Source organism: Gorilla gorilla, chromosome 12 (genome assembly GCF_029281585.2).
Source record: "Gorilla gorilla gorilla isolate KB3781 chromosome 12, NHGRI_mGorGor1-v2.1_pri, whole genome shotgun sequence".
Lineage (NCBI taxonomy): Eukaryota > Metazoa > Chordata > Mammalia > Primates > Hominidae > Gorilla > Gorilla gorilla.
In genome coordinates this window covers 115,988,486-116,008,275 of record NC_073236.2, presented here as the reverse complement: position 1 = coordinate 116,008,275, position 19,790 = coordinate 115,988,486, and the positions used below count along the sequence as shown (strand labels likewise).

Below are 19,790 nucleotides of genomic sequence, written 5' to 3'. Positions count from 1 at the left end.
CCTGGGCAACAAGAGCGAAACTCCGTCTCAAAAAAAAAGAAAAAAAGAAAAGAAAGAGAAAAATATAAGCCAGGAGCAGTAGCTCACTCCTGTAATCCCACACTTTAGGAAGCCAAGGCAGGAGGGTTTCTTGAGCCCAGGAGTTTGAGACCAGCTTGGGCAACATAGCAAAACCTTGTCTCTACAAAAAAAGAAAAAAAAAAAAAAAAAATAGCCAGGTGTGGTAACACATGTCTGTAGTCCCAGTTACTCAGAGGCTGTGATGGGAGAATCCACTGAACTCAGGAGGTCAAGGCTGCAACGAGCTGTGATTGCACTACTGCACTCCAGCCTGAGCAACACAGCAAGATCCTGTCTCAAAAAATACATATATACTACATATATGCCTACTATGTACCCACAAAAAAAATTTAAAAATAAAAAATGAAGGCCGGGAGCGGTGGCTCACGCCTGTAATCCCAGCACTTTGGGAGGCCGAGGTGGGCGGATCACGAGGTCAGGAGATCGAGACCACGGTGAAACCCCATCTCTACTAAAAATACAAAAAATTAGCCGGGCGCAGTGGCGGGCGCCTGTAGTCCCAGCTACTCGGGAGGCTGAGGCAGGAGAATGGCGTGAACCCAGGAGGCGGAGCTTGCAGTGAGCCGAGATTGCACCACTGCACTCCAGCCTGGGCGACAGAGCGAGACTCCGTCTCAAAAAAAAAAAAAAAAAAAGAAACAAAAAATATAAATATACACATATATAATATTAAGGAAAAATACTGCAAAAACAATCTCTGTACAATATGCCTGCTCCTCTCCCTACACACTGCCTCCTGAAATCAGGCTGCAGGAAATTACTGAAAATTACTGTCCTATATTTCATATCCCTATATGCTACTATTCACACTTTCAGTCCCAATACACTCCTAGACATCACAATTCCAGATAGGCAGGTAAAAGCTGTCTATAAACGGTAGGTATACTTACAGTATACAACAGCTGCCACCTTCACTTTTTCAGATTTTGGTGGAAACTACTGATTGAACAACATCAAAGAGTAATGATAAGTGAGGTAAAGAACTACAGAAGAAACAAGATATACAAGTAGAGAAGACAGAACTAGATTTAAATATTACCTTTAGCCTTCCACAGGCCACTTAACCTCTTAGGCAACTCAGTTTCCTCAGCTATAAAATGCGAGTATCATCACTTGCCTTACAGAGTTGTTACAAGGATTGAATGAGACAGCATTAAACAACACCTGGCATGTATGAGATGCTAAATAAACCTTGGTTTACTCTTCTCCTTATTAGGGCAAAATGCAACAAGTGAGTATAGCAAAAAAGAAAGATTGTCGGCTAGGCATGGTGGTGCACACCTGTAACCCTAACACTTTGGAAGGCCAAGGTGGGAGGATTGCTTGAGGCCAGTAGTTCGAGACTAGCCTGGCCAACATAAAAAGACCCCATCTCTATTTAAAAAAAAAAAAAAAAAAGAGAGAGAGATTGTCAATGTGAAAATAATTTAAAGTGAGTCATACTTTCCATTAATTCACTCAAAAAGTATTAACTGGCCAGGCGCAGTGGCTGTAATCCCAGCACTTTGAGAGGCCGGGGTGGGTGGACTGCTCAAGCCCAGGAGTTCAAGACCAGCCTGGGCAATGTGGCGAAACCCCATCTCTACAAAAAATACAAAAATTAGCTGACTGTGGTGGCTTGTGCCTGTAGTCCCAGCTATTCGGGAGGTTAAGGTGGGAGGATCACTTGAGCCCAAGAGGCAAAGATTGCAGCAAGCCAAGATCATGCCACTGCACTCCAGCCTGGGAGACAAAGTGAGAGCTTCTCAAAAAAAAAAAAAAAAAAAAAAAGTATTAGGGGCCGGGTGCAGTGGCTCACACCTGTAATCCCAGCACTTTGAGAGGCTGAGGTGGGCAAATCACCTAAGGTCAGGAGTTCCAGACCAGCCTGTTCAACACAGTGAAACCCCATCTCTTCTAAAAATACAAAAATTAGCCGGGTGAGGTGGCGCATGTCTGTAATCCCAGCTGCTCAGGAGGCTGAGGCAGGAGAATCACTTGAACCCATGAAGCACACAGATTGCAGTGAGCTGAGGTCGCACCATTGTACTCCAGCCTGGGCAACAAGAGGGAAACTCTGTTTCAAAAAAAAAAAAAAAGTAATTAGGCCAGGCACAGTGGCTCACACCTGTAATCCCAGAACTTTCGGAGGCCAAGGCAGGCAGATCACCTGAGGTCAGGATTTCAAGACCAGCCTGGCTAACATGGCAAAACCTCGTCTCTACTGAAAATACAAAAATTAGCCAGACATGGTGGCTCATGTCTGTAATCCTGGCTACTCAGGAGGCTGAGGCAGGAGAATCTCTGAAACCCGTGAAGCGGAGGTTGCAGTGAGGCGACATGGAGCCACTGTACTCCAGCCTGGGCAACAGAGAGAGACTCTGCCTCAAAAAAAAAAAAAAAAATTAATTGGGCACTGACTGACACATGCTGTTCTAGGCACTCAGGATACAGGTTTCAACATAATAGTCTCTGTCTTTAAAGAACACACACAAAAAAAGAGTTCCACCAAAACATTCGACGAGTAGAGGACCAGAAGTCTTACCACACTAAGTATCCATGCCATTCATTTAGCACCTACTTTGAACCAATTTACCTTGTTAATAACTTCTCATATGCATACCATGTGCACATTTGCAGTACTGAGAGTAAAAACTGTGTTTTATTTATCCTCTATTCTCAAAGTCCTATAACCATGATAGTCTCAAAATGGGTCAGCTCCTTGAAATGCTATTCATTCATTCATTTAACAGATATTTATTGAGCATTTTCAGCACTGTGTCAGGTGCTGTATTCAGGCCCTGGGAATATGGCATTTAGGGGGAAAGTAAAATATAGTGCCTGCCTTCATGGCACTTACGGCCTACTCTAATAGTTAGAGGAGAAAGACTTTAGCCAAAGGTATATATCCTACCACCAGATAAAACTACAAAACTTACTGCTCAAAAAAAAAAAATCTAACTTATATTTAAATAAAGTTAACACATATATGATTCCCCCCCCAACTTTGTACTTCCACGTAACCTTTTATCCAAAAATTCCCAATTTTTTTTACTCAGTAACTCATTGTTCATAGACTCCCCCTCCAGAGAGGAGGCACAAAAGAAGTGTAAAACATTCTTATTGAAAGACCAAAAACCTAAGTATAAAGAAATCCACTTGGGCCGGATGTGGTGGCTCATGCCTGTAACCTCAGCACTTTGGGAGACCGAGGCGGGCGGGTCGCCTGAGGTCAGGAGTTCGAGACCAGCCTGACCAACATGATGAAACCCTGTCTCCACTAAAAAATACAAAAATTAACCAGGTGTGGTGGCAGGCGCCTGTAATGCCAGCTACTTGGGAGGCTGAGGCAGCAGAATTGCTTGAACCTGGGAAGCAGAGGTTACAGTAAGCTAAGATTGTACCACTATACTCCAGCCTGAGCTACAGAGTAAGACTCCATCTCAAAAAAAAAAAAAAACAAAACCCCAAAGAAATCCACTCAAGTTGATTATGCACACAAATGAAACGGATAATGCACACAAATGAAACTTCATTGTGTATGTCCTAAAAGAAATGCCAAACACATAATTCAAAGTAATATGGCACTTAGATCCTTGAATAGACAGGATCACTCTACATTCAGGTGCAAACACTTGTTGGGCTTCTCAGTTCTCATAACAGTAGTAATTCTACCACTTGTCCAGCTGGATTCCAGAAGTTATGAGTTTATCTATAATTAGGTATTTAGGAGACATACAATAAAACATCTACCAAAGGATGGTTTAAAAGACTCCTTGACAGGGAAAATGATTTAAGTAATTGGTATGTATTCACTTCCACAGGCTTTATAAGTTTCATCCATGACCTAAACAACAGAATGTGTGTATATCTGGACTACAGAAATAGCCTGTAACTGAATTTAAGCTGCATTTTCACTTGGCTACCAGAGACAATCCTATGAACTCCACTACTGCTTTGGTTCGAAATTGTGGCAGGGAACATTGTCACGTTACAATATTACCTATATTGTACTCCATGTGAATCTGATACAGTATAAGGAAAAACTTGCTCTGTTCTGAGTAACTTATATTTTTCCCTGCTCATCTGAGAGTTACACACATTATGAGATTTCCCTCTCAGACTTCTTTACCTCTTTAACCCTCAATTTCGACCACTCTGCTTTGTTATGTTGGCAAACGCATGAGTGTTGGAAAAGGAAAAGCACAGGGTGATAAAAGTATACTAAAGAAGGACCTAGGGATTTTTTTAATTAAAATAAAAATAAAGTAATACAGCATTTTACTTCTAAAGTTACTCAAAATATTTATTTTGATCTCACAAGATGGGGACTCAGAGTCAATGACTATCTCAAAAAGCCTAAAAAGCTAGTGAAAAAGCCAGAAATACCAGCAAACAGACCTAACAATTAGGAGAGGTAGAAAAAAAGAGTTGAAATAATTTTCAAAGATTGCTGTCCAGTTTTGTGAATACAGTATTAGATTGTTTACTACGAGTGACACCTAGGTGGAGCAAATAAACGCTAATGACTGAGGGCCAGATTAACTGACCTAAAAGAGGTCAAGCTTTATGAAAGCTTGGAGCAAAAAAAAAGCCACAGTATACAGGAGTAATCACATCTAACTGCATAGCACTAAAAAACAACCTGATATTTTAAAAGTGTGGGCATTGTGGGTAATGATAAGGGAGGAAAAAAAAAAATAAGAAAATTTAAAAGTGAGGGCACAAAGGCAATCTACAGATTAAGAGAAAAATCTGCAAACCATATATCTGATAAGCAGTTAATTTCCAAAATACATAGGGTACTCCTACAACTCCAAAGGAAGAAAACATTTTTTAATGGGCAAAGCAGGATTTTAAGGCTGCAGTGAACCACTCCAGCCTGGGCATCAGAGTAAGATTCTGTCTCAAAAAAAAAAAAAAAAAAAAAAAAAAGGGTCCTAACTAAATAGACACCTCTCAGGTATATAAAAAGGTGCTCAACATTACTAATCATCAGGGAAATGCAAATCAAAACCACAATGAGATATCACCTCACACCTGTCAAAATGGCTCTTGTCAAAAAGACAAGAGACAAATATTGCGGAGATGTAGAAAAAAGGGAATCCTGGTACATGTCAGTAGAAATGCAAAATGGTGCAGCCACTATGGAAAACAGTACGAAGGTTCCTCAAAAAATTAAAAATAGAACTACCATATGATCCAGCAATCCCAACTTCTGGGTATTTATCCAAAGGAATTGAAATTAGGATTTCGACGGACATCTGCACTCCCATGTTCGCAGTAGCATTATTAATAGCTAAGATATGGAAACAATCTAAATGTCCAACAAGAGATGAATGTAGAAAACGTGGTGTACATGTGTGCATGCCCAGTGGAATACTATTAAGCCTAAGAAGGAAATCCTGCCATTTACAACAACACAGATGCACCTAGAGGATGTTACACTAAATAATATGTCAGCCCCAGAAAGACAAATACTGAATGATCTCACTTATATGTGGAATCTAAACTAGCAAATTCACAGAAGCAGAGAGCAGAAGGGTGACTGCCAGGGTCTTGGGGGGAAACAATCAAGTTTCACTTATGCCAGATAAGTTCTGGAGATCTATATAGCATAGTGCCTACATCTAAGAATACTGTATTGCATACTTAAAATTTTCTAAGAGGGTAGATTTTATATCAAGTGTTCTTACCACAAAAATAATACTAATAATACATTCATAATAAAAGGGACAGGGAAACTTTAGGAATGACGGACATGTCTATGGTGTTGATGTGGTGGTGTTTTCACAAATATATACTTATCTCCAAACTCACAGAGTTATATACACTAAGTACCACCTTTTACATGTCAAAAAAAAAAAAAGGCTTTTCATACCGAAAAAAAGAAAAAGAAAATAATTCCAATAATCGGCAGAATGCATATTTTCCCCCATCCTATGCATATACTACTTGGGAAAAAGACAAAACTTTAAGAAAAGCTCATAGCGCTGTGACTTTTTAAAGCAAATAAAATGTCTCTAGACACAGTGAATGAAATAATCTAAAAACAGAGGGAAAAGGGGGGAAAATAGGCATCAAGTGTAGTTAGTTAAGAACATGGCACAGGCCCGGCGCGGTGGCTCACGCCTGTAATCCCAGCACTTTGGGAGGCCGAGGCGGGCTGATCACGAGGTCAGGAGATCGAGACCATCCTGGCTAACACAGTGAAACCCCGTCTCTACTAAAAATACAAAAAAATTAGCCGGGCGTGGTGGCGGGCGCCTGTAGTCCCAGCTACTCGGGAGGCTGAGGCAGGAGAATTGCGTGAACCCCGGGGGGCGGAGCCTGCAGTGAGCCGAGATCAGGCCACTGCACTCCAGCCTGGGCTACAGCGAGACTCCGTCTCAAAAAACAAACAAACAAACAAACAAACAAACATGGCACAAAAGCAGAAAAAGGAGAAACTCCTCAATTACAAACAGGAATATTATGTTACAAACAGGAATACATTTCTTTCTACAAAAATAAGGGTCTGCTAAAGCAACAACACGGGCAACCCCATTTTGCATCAAATGAGACTTTACAGACACTGGCAAATGTTTATTATAGACCCCACAGACATAGAGAGTGTCTTTAAATACTCCAGAAAGGGTGAACCAGGAGTGCTAAATTCCTCCAAAACTGGAGAAGAGCTAACCAGAAATATACAACCTGCTTCATAAATATATAGTCCATAAACTTAATAAATTGAGAATTATAATTTATCCTCTTCTAAAGGTCCAATCACTATGTAAGAGTAGTTAAGTCTCCAAAAAAATCTTTCAGAGAAAGCAATTAGATGACTCCATCATCTCCTAGAGCCGAACACAAATCTTCTTAAGACTGAAAAACAAATATTTCAAAGTAAATCTTTAGTACCCTGTTATTTATGGTGCTTTAAAACATTTTAAAAGGATCTTTGAAACAAAGTTTCATTAGTACCCTTCTACAAAGAGCTCTCATATCTTTCATTCTTTTAGCAATTTAAAAGCTACCAAATGTTCATTTCCTCATTAGATTATTGATTCCTAGCCTTTTAACATCTCTATAACAGCTGCTTGACAAATTACCTCACCTTATTCCTCGGGGGGTGAGGACAGCATGATATCCATGAATTCAAAAATGGGACCACAAACTGATCAGTGAAGATGAGCTAATTGCTTCAGATGAGTTAGACACTGCTCTAATAGACTAGGCATTCACATAGCATGATACAATTAAATGCTTACACCCTAAATATTTTCTTTGTCCTTAAATGTACAGAAAAGATCTTTTCTTAAATTGTTTTATTTTAAAATATGTGATAGCCTCAGTAGGTCAAGAAGCTTGAACATGTTTGGAATAGTTTCTACCGAAAGCCTCGTCTTCAAAGTACTTATTCTCAACAGTTTGCACAACTTTCAGATTTAACCTTATTTCAACCTAAGAGATCTGTAAGCCCCCAAAATAGTCTATTAAATAGGACGTTATAATGCCCAAAATTTTATCAAAGAAAAGCCAAAACAATTTTCAAAGATATAATAAAAATATTTCAGAGTAGTATGGTAAAATATTCCTGTTGTCTCTGCCTAGATCCATTCTGTTATTGTCAAAACAGTGTAAGACACAAAGAAAAGCGCACACAAACCGCGATCTTGTAGACCCCTAGAACATAAAATATTGCTCCCCCCCAATAAGAACCACAAAATGGAGTGGAATTAAAGGAGCATTTTAAATGAACAGCTTTTTCCAGCCAAATTACTTAGCAAGTCAACCTCTTTTAGACAGAAGCAATACACTCTTCTCTGAATTCAGAAACAATCTCATAGTAAAACAAACGTGTCAATTCCTTTAAAACAATAAATATCTGTGCTTAGCTTTATACTGTAGGTAATAAAATTTCAAGATCTTTCAATCAGTTTTTTAATTCAATCACCAGCGTCTTTAAATGTCATTTTTGCAACTGCATGACAATGGTGTTCATTCACCTTTTGTAATATAGTCCCATAACAAAAATGTAGACACCCAAGAAACCACACAGTTTTGGCATGATGGTGCTGACTATCCGAAACATTCCACTTGTTTCTTTCGACGTGCTCCTTCTATGACCTGAAAGCTCTGGTTCCTACTAGCACCTTGGTGAGCTAGCTGGCTGGTTCCCCAGCTATAATATCATGTTTGATCTCTCCTGCCTGGAGAGGCGATAGCGTTGATTTTGTTTTTAAAGTTGGTGTCAGAGCAGCTACAAACTTTTTTCAGCATCCCTGCCTGGCTGCCAACTGGAGCTCTCTGTTCACTTCCTCACCAACTTGAACCACCCCCAAACTGAGAGTAAGCTGGAGTTAGACAGCGGCAGGAACTGACACACTTTCAAGAAGGGTTTGACACCGCAGAAAACTTTCACTTCTCCAACCCTTCCACCCAGGGGCTCTGGCCCTTCGCTCTTGCTTCCCCGCTAGAATTCCCCTCTGGGGCAGGACAAGGACACGGACAGCAGATCGTTCGAATGACGCCGAAAGGGACCCCCAAAGCCCTCCACCCTGGACTCAAGGGCTGTTCTTCACACAAAAGAGCCGGGCCAGCTTGAAAAGCAAAGGGGCCAGCGTCGCGGCCCTTCTCTGGGTGCCACCCTCCACCGCGCCCGCAGACCCTGTCTCCAGCCGCCCGAGCGGTCTCCACTGGAGGCTTCCTGCCCCCAACCCGGCCAGACAAAGCCCCGGCAGCAGGGCCGGCACTTCCGAGCCTCCGGACTCGGGACGCCGCGCTCTTACCCTGGCCTCATCCAGAGTGACGCCGGCGCCACCGCTTCCCCCGGCTTTGGCGGCGGGGCAGCTGGCGGCGCGGGTCTTGGAAGAGCGGGTCCGAGAGGAGATGAAATGGCTGCTGCCTCCGGTCGCCCCAGGCTCTGCTCCGGCCCCAGGCCCAGGCCCGGGACCAGGAGACTTGGACCCGAGAAGGCGGAGAGAGCTCTTCCGGGTGTTCACCATGGTCCAGCCAGGGGGACGGAGTCCACGCCGCGCCCGGGAGAGCCGAGCAAGGCCGGCCCGCCGGCCGGTCAGTCAGGGCCAGCGGAGCCGAGCCGGGCAATGAGAGACGAGCCGGCCCGGAGCGTGCGGAGCGCAGACGAGCACAAGAGAGAGCCGGGCAGAGGAAGGGAAGTCGGCGTGAGCAGGCGGCGAGCGGGAAGCGGGGGCGGTACTGCAGACCGGCAGCACAGACACTCCGCCGGCTTCGCCCTCCTCAGCGGGAGCCGAGCGGAGCCGCCATTTCTACCCCTTTCTCTCCCGTTCTCGCTCTCGAGCTCCGTGCGTCAAGGCTCCAGCGCCGCAGGGCCAACGAGACCGCTTCCGGCCGCAGCCGCGGCGGGGCGCTGCGAGGCCGGCCAGCCCTTCTCGGCTGCTCGCTCCTCTCCCTGCCGCCTCCAGCTGCCCCGCCCCCGGCGTGGCGTCAGCGCTCGGCGGCCGGGGAGCGACGCTCTAGGCTGTCAGCTCGGTGGTTTCCAGCTCTCCGCGACCGCAGGGCTGGGGCGACCGGAAAAGCCAGACTAATCAGGACGAGTTCGGGCGTGGAATTGGGCCTGAAGCCCTCACGCCCAGCCAGGCCTGAATGCCCCAGACCCCACCGTCACCCCCGTGGCCTGGATGGAGCAGGGGACGGCCGGCGAAGGCGCGGGGTGGAAGGGGAGCGGCGACGAAGGCGCGAGGAGCTGACTGGGAATCCCCGAGCTACCCGAGGCAAGACACTGAACTTGAGTCGCACTTTTCATGCCTGTAAAAATGAGAATGACAGCTGTGATAAAAAAAAATTCATCTGGGCGATATCTGGAACGTGGTAAGCTTAAGAAGAGAAGGGGGGGGGGGGAACACCATGCTAGAACTCTGCGTTTTTAAACAAAGCGAGGCAGGGTCGTTTTCTATCCGCTTAGCCAGATCTAAGGCGGAGCAAAAGAATGAGTTCCCTGTAAGAGCCGCCTCTATCACCGCCCCCTGCCCCCGGCCCGCTGAAGAATTAAGAATACAAAAAGCTGAACGCACAGATAAAGCATTTGCAGTTTAACTTCCAAGAAAAAAAAAATTAAGCCACACAATTCATATGAAAAGCTCTGCTGTAGGCTGGGTGCGGTGGCTCACGCCTGTAATCCCAGTACTTTGGGAGGCCGGGGTGGGTGGATCACCTGAGGTCAAGAGTTCTAGATCAGCCTGACCAACATGGTGAAACCCTGTCTCCACTAAAAATACAAAAAATCGACGGGTGTTGTGGTGGGCACCTGTAATCCCAGCTGCTCGGGAAGCTGAGGCATGAGAACCACTTGAACCCAGAAGATGGAGGTTGCAGTGAGCCGAAATCACGCCACTGCACTCCAGCCTGGATGACAGAGCCAGACCCTGTCTCAGAAAAAAAAAAAAGAAGAAAGAGAGAGAGAGAAAGGAAGAAAGAAAGGAAAGAAAGAAAGAAAAAGAAGAAAGAAAGAAAAGCTCAGCTGTAAAGTAGGAATTAGGTTCATTTCAAAAATTCACAGTACAGGTCGGGCTTACGCCTGTAATCCCAGCACTTTGGGAGGTCAAGGTGGGCGGATCACTTGAGGTCAGGAGTTCGAGACCAACCTGGCCAACAAGGTGAAACCCCATCTCTACTAAAAATACAAAAAATTAGCCAGGTGTCGTGGTGCATGCCTGTAATCCCAGCTACTTGAGAGGCGGAGGCAGGAGAATCGCTTGAACCCGGGAGGCAGAGATTGCAGTGAGCCAAGATCGTGCCACTGCACTCCAGCCTGGGTGACAGAATGAGACTACATCTCAGAAAAAAAAAAATTCACAGTACGTTAGACATAGCCTACTGTTTATTGGGCAGGAGTTTATTAAGCTGTTTATTAAACTAAGAAAAATTGAAGACTCAAGAAAAGTCCTGAAAATGACCAAATGGCATCAAACTTAGAGCATTCTGGCCATCTAAGCTCCCAATCATCCCAAAAAACTGTACAACACTGGAAATGACAATGTTTTTTTGTTTGGGAACCAGTATGGATTCCAGAATAGATAAATCCTTCTGACACAATTTGCATACCACATCCTCTCCTGGACACTTCACCTGCCACTTAGAGTTGATGTCTTAATGGGTGGGATTCCTCATAATGGAACCATACCTGGATTTTCCTGGGTCAAGTAGCTATCACATCACTGAGCAGCATAAACAAGTATCAATTCCTGTGGAAAGAGGCTGGTTTGGGCCAGGCGCTGTAGCTCACACCTGTATTCTCAGCACTTGGAGGCCGAGGCGGGAGGATGGCTTGAGACCAGGAGTTGGAAACCAGCCTGGGCAACATAGTGAGATCCTCTCCCTGCCAAAAAGAAAGAGAGAGAGACAGGGTCTCACTCTGTCACCCAGGCTGGAGTGCAGTGGCACAACCACAGTTCACTGTAGCCTTGACCTCCCAGGCTCAAGCAATCCCCCTGCCCCAGCCTCTCTCGTAGCTGAAACTACTGGGTGTGGTGCCTGTGGTCCCAGCCACTCCTGAGACTGAGGCGCCATCAGTCACTTGAGCCCAGGATGTCCAGGCTGCAGTGAGCCAAGTTCATGCCATTGTACTTTAGCCTGGGTGACAGAGTAACACCCTGTCTCAAAAAAATATTTAAAAAAAAAAAAAAAAGGGTAGGGTGCAGTGGCTAATGCCTGTAATCTCAGCACTTTGGGAGGCAGAGGCGGGCGGATCACTTGAGGTCAGGAGTTCGAGACCAGCCTGACCAACATGGTGAAACCCCATTTCTACTAACAATACAAAAAATTAGCCAGGCATGGTGGCGGACACCTATAATCCCAGCTATTTGGGAGGCTGAGGCAGGATAATCGCTTGAACCCGGGAGGCGGAGGTTGCAGTGAGCTGAGATTGCACCACTGCACTCCATTCTGGGCAACAGTGCAAAACTCCATCTCAAAAAAAAAAAAAAAAAAAGGCTAGTGTCCTGCAGAGGTGTGTGGTATGCAAATTATATACAAAGGATTTGTGTGCTTTCCTCCTTTTTTGTGTGTGTTTATTTGTTTTTGTAGTCCTAAATTGGGAAGGCCAAGTTACCATAACCTATACCATTTACTATCAACAAATGTTAACTTTATTTATTTATTTGAGATGGAGTCTTGCTCTGTCACTCAGGCTGCAGCCTATCTGGGCTCACTGCAACCTCCGCCTCCCAGGTTCAAGCGACTCTCCTGCCTCAGCCTCCCAAGTAGCTAGGGCTACAGGCGTGTGCCACCACTCCTGGCTAATTTTTTGTAGTTTTAGTAGAGACGAGGTTTCACCGTGTTAGCCAGGATGGTCTTGATCTCCTGACCTCGTGATCTGCCTGCCTCAGCCTCCCAAAGTGCTGGGATTACAGGTGTGAGCCACTGCGCCTGGAGGTAACAAATGTTAATTTTAAATCCAACTGAGCTTGAGCCCAGGAGTTCGAGACCAGCCTGGGCAACATAGTGAGACCCTGTCTCTAGAAAATATATAAGTAAATAAATAAATCCAACTGGTATTAGGTACACTGCTAGGCCAGGAAATACACAGATTTTTAAAAATCAAGAACATTTAAAAATCCTCAAAGAACACACAGACATAGAGGGAATGAATAAGATAGGGAAGAAACCAGTAAACTGCAATACAATGTGAAAAGAAAGAATGAGGCAGAGACCATTAATTCCAGCAGGGATTTTAGGGAAAACCTCTGAGAGGTAATGACCCCTGAGATACATGTTGAACCACAAAATTGTAGACAAAAGAAAGGAAGGCTTGAAAAAGATAAGGCCAAGCAAGGTGGCTCACACCTATAATCCTAGCACTTTGGGAGGCTGAGGTGGGAGGATGGCTTGAGTTCAGGCATTTAAGACCAGCCTGCGCAACATAGTGACACCCCATCTCTATAAATTAAAATAAAATTTTAAAAAAGAGAAAGAAAAAGGGCTGGTTGCAGTGGCTCATGCCTATAATCCCAGAATTTAGAGAGGCCAAGGTAGGAGAATCGCTTGAGCTCAGGATTTCAAGACCAGGCTGGGCAATGTAGTGAGACCCCATCTCTATAAATTAAAATAAAATTTTTTAAAAAGGAGGCCAGGCGCAGTGGCTCACGCCTGTAATTCCAGTGCTTTGGGAGGTCAAGGTGGGTGGATCATGAGATCAGGAGTTCAAGACCAACCTGGCCAAGATGGTGAAACCCTGTCTCTCCTAAAAATACAAAAAAATTAGCTGGGTATGGTGGTGGGCACCTGTAATCTCAGCTATTCGGGAGACTGAGGCAAAGAATTGCCTCAGGTTGCAGTGAGCCAAGATCGCTCTGCACTGCACTCCAGCCTGGGCGACAGAGCGAGATTCCATCTCAAAAAAAAAGGGGGGCTGGGCTCAGTGGCTCTTGCCTGTAACCCCAGCACTTTGGGGGCCAAGGCAGGCAGATCACTTGAGGCCAGGAGTTCAAGATCAGCCTGGCCAACATGACGAAACCCCATCTCTACTGAAAATACAAAAATGAGCCTGGTGGTGGGTACCTATAATGTAATCGCAGATATTCGGAGGCTAAGGCATGAGAATCACTTGAACCTGAAAGGCGGAGGCTGCAGTAAGCCAAGACCTCACCACTGCACTCCAACCTGGGCAACAGAGTAAGACCCTGTCTCAGAAACAAAAATAAGAAAAGAAAAGAGATATGGAACAGTTGCCTGTTTTCTACAGTACATACTAGAGGAAATAACTAAAACGTTGGTTAAATACTTTTTGAACTTAAAAAAAAAACCTGCAGTACATGCAAGAGGTGGCAAGATACTAAGGAATGCTCAGATCAAACCTAAGTCACAGCAGGAACCCAGAACAAGTAAGCAAGGGCTCTAAAGACAGCTTTCATTTCCAATGCATTTGCTCAACCCCAGTGAATTTGACCTATTTTCTCTGCGTGAAGAAATGCAAGGCCGGGCACAGTGGCTCACACCTGTAATCCCAGAACTTTGGGAGGCCAAGGTGGGTGGATCTTGAGTTTAGGAATTCAGGACCAGCCTGAGCAACATAGTGAAACCCCGTCTCTACTACAAATACAAAAATTAGCCAGGCATGATGGCAGGCGACTGTAATCCCAGCTACTCAGGAGACTGAGGCAGGAGAATCACTTGAACCCAGGAGGCAGAGATTGCAGTGAGCCGAGATTATGCCATTGCACTCCAGCCTGGGTGACAGAGCGAGACTCCGTCTCAAAAAAAAAAAAAGAAAAAGAAAAAGCAGGCCAGGTGCAGTGGTTCTCGCCTGTAATCCCAGAACTTTGGGAGGCTGAGGCAGGCGGATCATGAGGTCAGGAGTTCGAGACCAGCCTGGCCAACATGGTGAAACCCCATCTCTACTAAAAATACAAAAACTAGCCAGGCGTGGTAGTGGGCACCTGTAATCCCAGCTAGTCGAGAGGCCGAGGCAGGAGAATTGCTTGAACCCCGGAGGCAGAGGTTGCGGTGAGCTGAGATCATGCCACTGCACTCTATCCTGGGTGACAGAGCAGGATTTTTCCCCCTCCGTCTTGGGGAAAAAAAAAAAAAAAAAAGAAATGCAAAAGACAGTAGTGAGGCCTAAAATCTGCTAAATATATGGAATCTAATGCAACCATCCCGCAAAATCCTGCTTCAATAAGGATAAAGCTAAGTATGAGTGAATTAGAAATAAACGCACCAACCTTCACTCATCTCCAGGAGACTGCAAGGAGAACTGCCCACCTTTCCCAACACTGACACTAAGAGTGGGGAGCAGTGGGTGGGGGTGCGGGGTTGGGAGGGTCCCTTGAGAATTCATAACAACACACTGATCAACAGGTTTACAGCCTGAATTCACCAAGGCTAGGTATGAAGACCCTCAGGACAATAATTTAAGTTAAATAGACTTGAGTCAAAAGTGATCCTAAGCATAAAGCTGAAGCAAACATAAATCATCTCTGACAGAATATACCTTCAACAGAAAGCACAAAAATAAAGTCCCATGAATATGATTCACAGTAAAAACAGAAAATCACAAAAGAATCATCATGACAACCAGGCGCAGTGGCTCACGCCTGTAATCCCAGACTTTGGGAGGCCGAGGCAGGTGGATCACAAGGTCAGGAAATAGAGACTATCCTGGCTAACACAGTGAAACCCCGTCTCTACTAAAAATATAAAATAATTAGCTGGGCATGGTGGCACACGCCTGTAGTCCCAGCCACTCGGGAGGCTGACGCAGGAGAATTGCTTGAACCCAGGAATTGGAGGTTGCCGTGAGCCAAGATCGCACCACTGCCCTCCAGCCTGGGCAACAGAGCAAGACTCCATCTCAAAAAAATTAAATTAAATTTAAAAATAAAGGAGAGATTAAAAACTAATGAGCAAAAAATGACCAAAAAAATTTTTAAATCATGAAATAGATCTAATAAAAATAAAAAGAATAGGCCAAGCGTGGGGGCTTATGCCTGTAATCCCAGCACTTTGGGAGGCCAAGGCGGGTGGATCACCTGAGGTCAGGAGTTCGAGACCAGCCTGACCAACATGGAGAAACCCCATCTCTACTAAAAATACAAAATTAGCTGGGCCTGGTGGTGCATGCCTGTAATCCCAGCTACTCAGGAGTCTCAGGCAGGAGAATCGCTTGAACCCGGGAGGCAGAGGTTGCAGTGAGCTGAGATCGCACCATTGCATTCCAGCCTGGGCAACAAGAGCAAAACTCTGTCTCAAATAAATAAATAAATAATAAAAGAATAAAGTATTCTTAAACATGACACCTAAGCAAGAGCCATAAATTAGTTGGTCATGATGTAAGTACCTGTAGTCCCAGCTACTCAGGGGGCTGAGGCAGGAGGATCACTTGGGCGCAGCAGTTTGAGGCTGTAGTGAGCCTTGGTCACTCCACTGCACTCCAGCCTGGGCAGCAGGGCAAGACCCTGTCTCAAAAGAAAAAAAACAAAAACAGAAACAAAAAACAAAACTGTACCTCCAATGGAGCTAAAGTGAAACACTGCAAGTCTATAGGGAGGCCATCAATGAAGAGATGGTCCTGATTTGGTGGGTGTAGGATGCAATCCATGGGACTGCATCTTTAAGAGCCATGAAACATTTGAGAAACACTAAATCAAGAGGCAAAATCAGAACTATTGACATTAGGCCGGGAGTGGTGGCTCATGCCTGTAATCCCAGCACTTTGGGAGGCCGAGAGGAGCAGATCACCTGGAGTCAGGAGATTGAGACCAGCCTGGCCAACATGGTGAAACCCTGTCTCTACTAAAAATACAAAAATTAGCTGGGTGTGGTGGTGCACGCCTGTAGTCCCAGCTACTTAGAAGGCTGAGGCAGGATAATCGCTTGAACGCAGGAGGCGGAGGTTGCAGTGAGATCGCACCACTGCACTCCAGCCTGGGCAACAGAACAAGACTCTGTGTTAAAAAAAAAAAAAAAGTGGTTGACATTAGAATTGTGCACTGTCCAATGTGATTACTAGCCACATGTAGTTATTTAAATTTCAGAAATTAAAAATTCATTTCCTCAGTCACACTACCACATTTCAAATATTCAATAAGCAAATGTTGCTAGTAGCCAATGTGTTGGACAATGCAGAAACAGTTCCATCATCACAGAAAGTTCTACTGGACAGTGCTGACCTAGATATTCATCTCAAGGGAAGGAAATGCTCAAAGATGCTTACTTGGTTTCTGTCCTGAACTGGATGGTTGGCAGGGCTACCAATTGGTAAAGAGGATGCAGGATGAGGAGCAGATTGCTGAGTGCCACCCATCGTCCTTCTATGTGAATTCAAACAGCATTCACTGAACTCTATTATGTACCTATGAAATAGCTACTGTGAAAAGTACTTTGGAGAGTATCTAATAAACAAATTACTCGGTCTGTACCCTTATAACTAAAAAGTCAACACAGAAAGAAATTAGAAAAAGAGCAAACTAAACCCAAGCTACCAGAAGGAAATAAAGAATAGAGTGGAGATAAATATAGAATAGAAAAACAAGGCTGGGTGTGGTAGCTCATGCGTGTAATCCCAGCACTTTGGGAGCCCAAGGTGGGCAGATCACCTGAGGTCAAGAGTTCAAGACCAGCCTGGCCAACTTGGTAAAACCCCGTCTCTACTAAAAATACAAAAAATTAGCTGGGTGTGGCGGTGCATACCTGTAATCCCAGCTACTCAGGAGGCTGAGGCAGGAGAATCACTTGAACCTGGGAGGCAGAGGTTGCAGTGAGCCGAGATCGCACCACTGCACTCCAGCCCAAGCAACAAAGCAAGGCCCTGTCTCAAAAAAACAAACAAAAAAATGGAGCAAATACCTAAATGTCAGAGCTAAAGCTATAAAATGCTTAGAAAAAAACAGAAATCTTCATGACATTGTATTTGGCAATAGTTTCTCGGATGTGACACCAAAAGTACAGGCAAAACAAGAATAAATTAATTTTACTGAAATTTTAAACTTCTGTATCAAAGGATACTAACCCCAAAGTGAAAAGACAATTCACAGAATCAGAGGAAAGATTTGCAAATCACATATCTGATAAGGGATTACTATCCATAATATGTATTTTTTAAAACCCAAAAACTCCTGTAACTCAACAACAACAACAAAAAACCTATTTGAAAATTCGCAAGGAGCTAAATAGGCATTTCTCCAAAAAAAATATACAACTAGCCAATAGGCGCATGAAAAGATATTCAGCATCACTAGTCATCAGGGAAATGCAAATCAAAACCATAGTGAGATACACTTCATACTCATTAGGGCGGGATAGTTATAAACACACATACACATACACACACAGAGAAAATAACAAGTGTTGGGAGGATGTACAGAAATTAGAACACTAGTACATCGCTGGTAGGAATGTAAGATGGTGCTGCTATTTGGAAAACAATATGACTGGTCCTTGAAAAGTTAAACACAGAAATACCCTATTCCACTTCTAGGTATATACTCAAAAAAATTGAAAAGGCCAGGCACGGTGGCCCACACCTGTAATCCCAGCACTTTGGGAAGCCGAGGTGGGTGGATCACCAGAGGTCAGGAGTTCAAGACCAGCCTGGTCAACATGGCGAAACCCCATCTCTACTAAAAATACAAAAATTAGCTGGGCATGGTTGAGGGGCACCTTTAATCCCAGCCAGTCAGAAAAGCTGAGGTGAGAGAATCCCTTGAACCTGGGAGGGGGAGGTTGCAGTGAGTCAAGATTGCACCACTGCACTCCAGCCTGGGTGACAGGGGGAGGCTGTCTCAAAAATAAATAAATTAATAAATAAATATTCTTGCCACAATAAAACAAAAATTTTTAAAAATTGAAAGTAAGGAGTCAATCAAATAGTTGTATACCAAAGTCCATACCACCATTATTCAAGATAGCAGAAAGGTGGAAGCAACCCAAATGGCCATCAACATATGGATGGATAAGCAAAATGTAATATATACATACAATGGAATCTTATTCAACCATAAACGGGAATGATATACTGACACATGCTATAACATGAATGAACTTGAAAATAATTATGCTAAGTGAAATAAGCCGGACAAAAAAGAACAAATATTGTAGGAGTCCACGTATATGAGGTATCTAGAATGGGCAAATTCAGAGAGACAGAAAGTAGAATAGGCTGTGCGTGGTGGCTCAGACCTGTAATCATAGCACTTTGGGAGGCCAAGGTGGGAGGATTGCTTTGAGTCAAGGAGTTTGAGACTAGCCTGGGCAACCTGGTGAAAATCCTAGCTCAAAAAAAAAAAAAGAGAAAGAAAGTAGAATAGAGATTACTATGGGCTGTGGGGATGGAGAGAGACTCTGTCTCAAAAAAAAAAAAAAAGAAAAAGAAAAACATACACCTAACATCATACTCAATGGTGAGAGAGACTGAAAGCTTTTTCTCTAAAATTAGCAACAAGAAAAAGAAGCCCACTCTCATCATTTTTTGAGACAGAATCTTGCTCTGTCACCCAGGCTGGAGTACAGTGACGTGATCTCGGCTCATTGCAACTTCTGCCTCCTGGGTTCAAGCAATTCTCCTGCCTCAGCCTCCCGAGTAGCTGGGATTACAGGTGCCTGCCACCACGCCTGGCTAATTTTTGTATTTTTAGTACAGACAGGGTTTCACCATGTTGCCCAGGCTGGTCTCGAACTCCTGGCCTCAAGTGATTCACCTGCCTAAGCCTCCCAAAGGGCTGGGATTAAAGGCATGAGCCACCGTGCCCGGCCTCATCATTTCTTTTCTGTTTTTTTTAAGTCTAGTAATGGAGTCTCGCTATGTTGCTCCAGGTTGGTCTCAAATTCCTGGGCTCAAGCAATTCTGCCTCAGCCTCCGAAAGTGCTGAGATTACAGGTGTAAGCCACCACACCCAGCCTCTTCATTTCTATTTGACATTGTACTGGAAGTTCTAGCTAGAGCAGTTAGACAATAAAAAGAAATAAAAGGCATCCACATTAGAAAGAAATAAATAAAACTGAGGCCAAGTGTGGTATCTCATACCTGTAATCCCAGTGCTTTGGGAGGCCCAAGCAGGAGGATAGTTTGAGGCCAGGGGTTCGAGACCAGCCTGGGCAACACAGTGAAACTCCATCTCTACAAAAAAAAAATTTTTTTTAATTGGTCGGGCATGGTGGCACACGTCTGTGGTCCTAGCTACTCAGGACACTGTGGTGGAAGATTACTTGATCCCAGGAGTTCGATATCAACCTGGGCAATGTACGGAGACCCCATCTCTAGCAAATGATTA

The 19,790-nt window shown here is 44.4% G+C and overlaps 2 protein-coding genes across 6 annotated transcripts in view; one reads left to right on the top strand and one right to left on the bottom strand.

Annotated features, from left to right (window-relative positions):
* Nucleotides 1-9,488, bottom strand: part of ATAD2B (ATPase family AAA domain containing 2B) — a 196,505-nt gene extending 187,017 nt beyond the window's left edge. For 4 of the 5 annotated variants that reach the window (XM_055377524.2, XM_063696032.1, XM_063696033.1 and 1 more), the window contains exon 1: nucleotides 8,835-9,477. In XM_055377524.2, the coding sequence (XP_055233499.1) occupies nucleotides 8,835-9,050 (216 nt within the window). In that variant the 5' untranslated portion in view covers nucleotides 9,051-9,477. Of the gene's footprint in view, nucleotides 1-8,834 lie in introns of all 5 variants that reach the window. The other variant, XM_019021380.4, reaches the window with a different exon arrangement.
* Nucleotides 9,489-9,498: 10 nt separating this feature from the next.
* UBXN2A (UBX domain protein 2A) overlaps nucleotides 9,499-19,790 on the top strand; it is a 73,803-nt gene continuing 63,511 nt past the window's right edge. Inside the window, exon 1 of the mRNA XM_055377530.2 lies at nucleotides 9,499-9,894. Coding sequence (XP_055233505.2) covers nucleotides 9,828-9,894 — 67 coding nt within the window. The 5' untranslated portion in view covers nucleotides 9,499-9,827. The remainder of the gene's footprint in view (nucleotides 9,895-19,790) is intronic.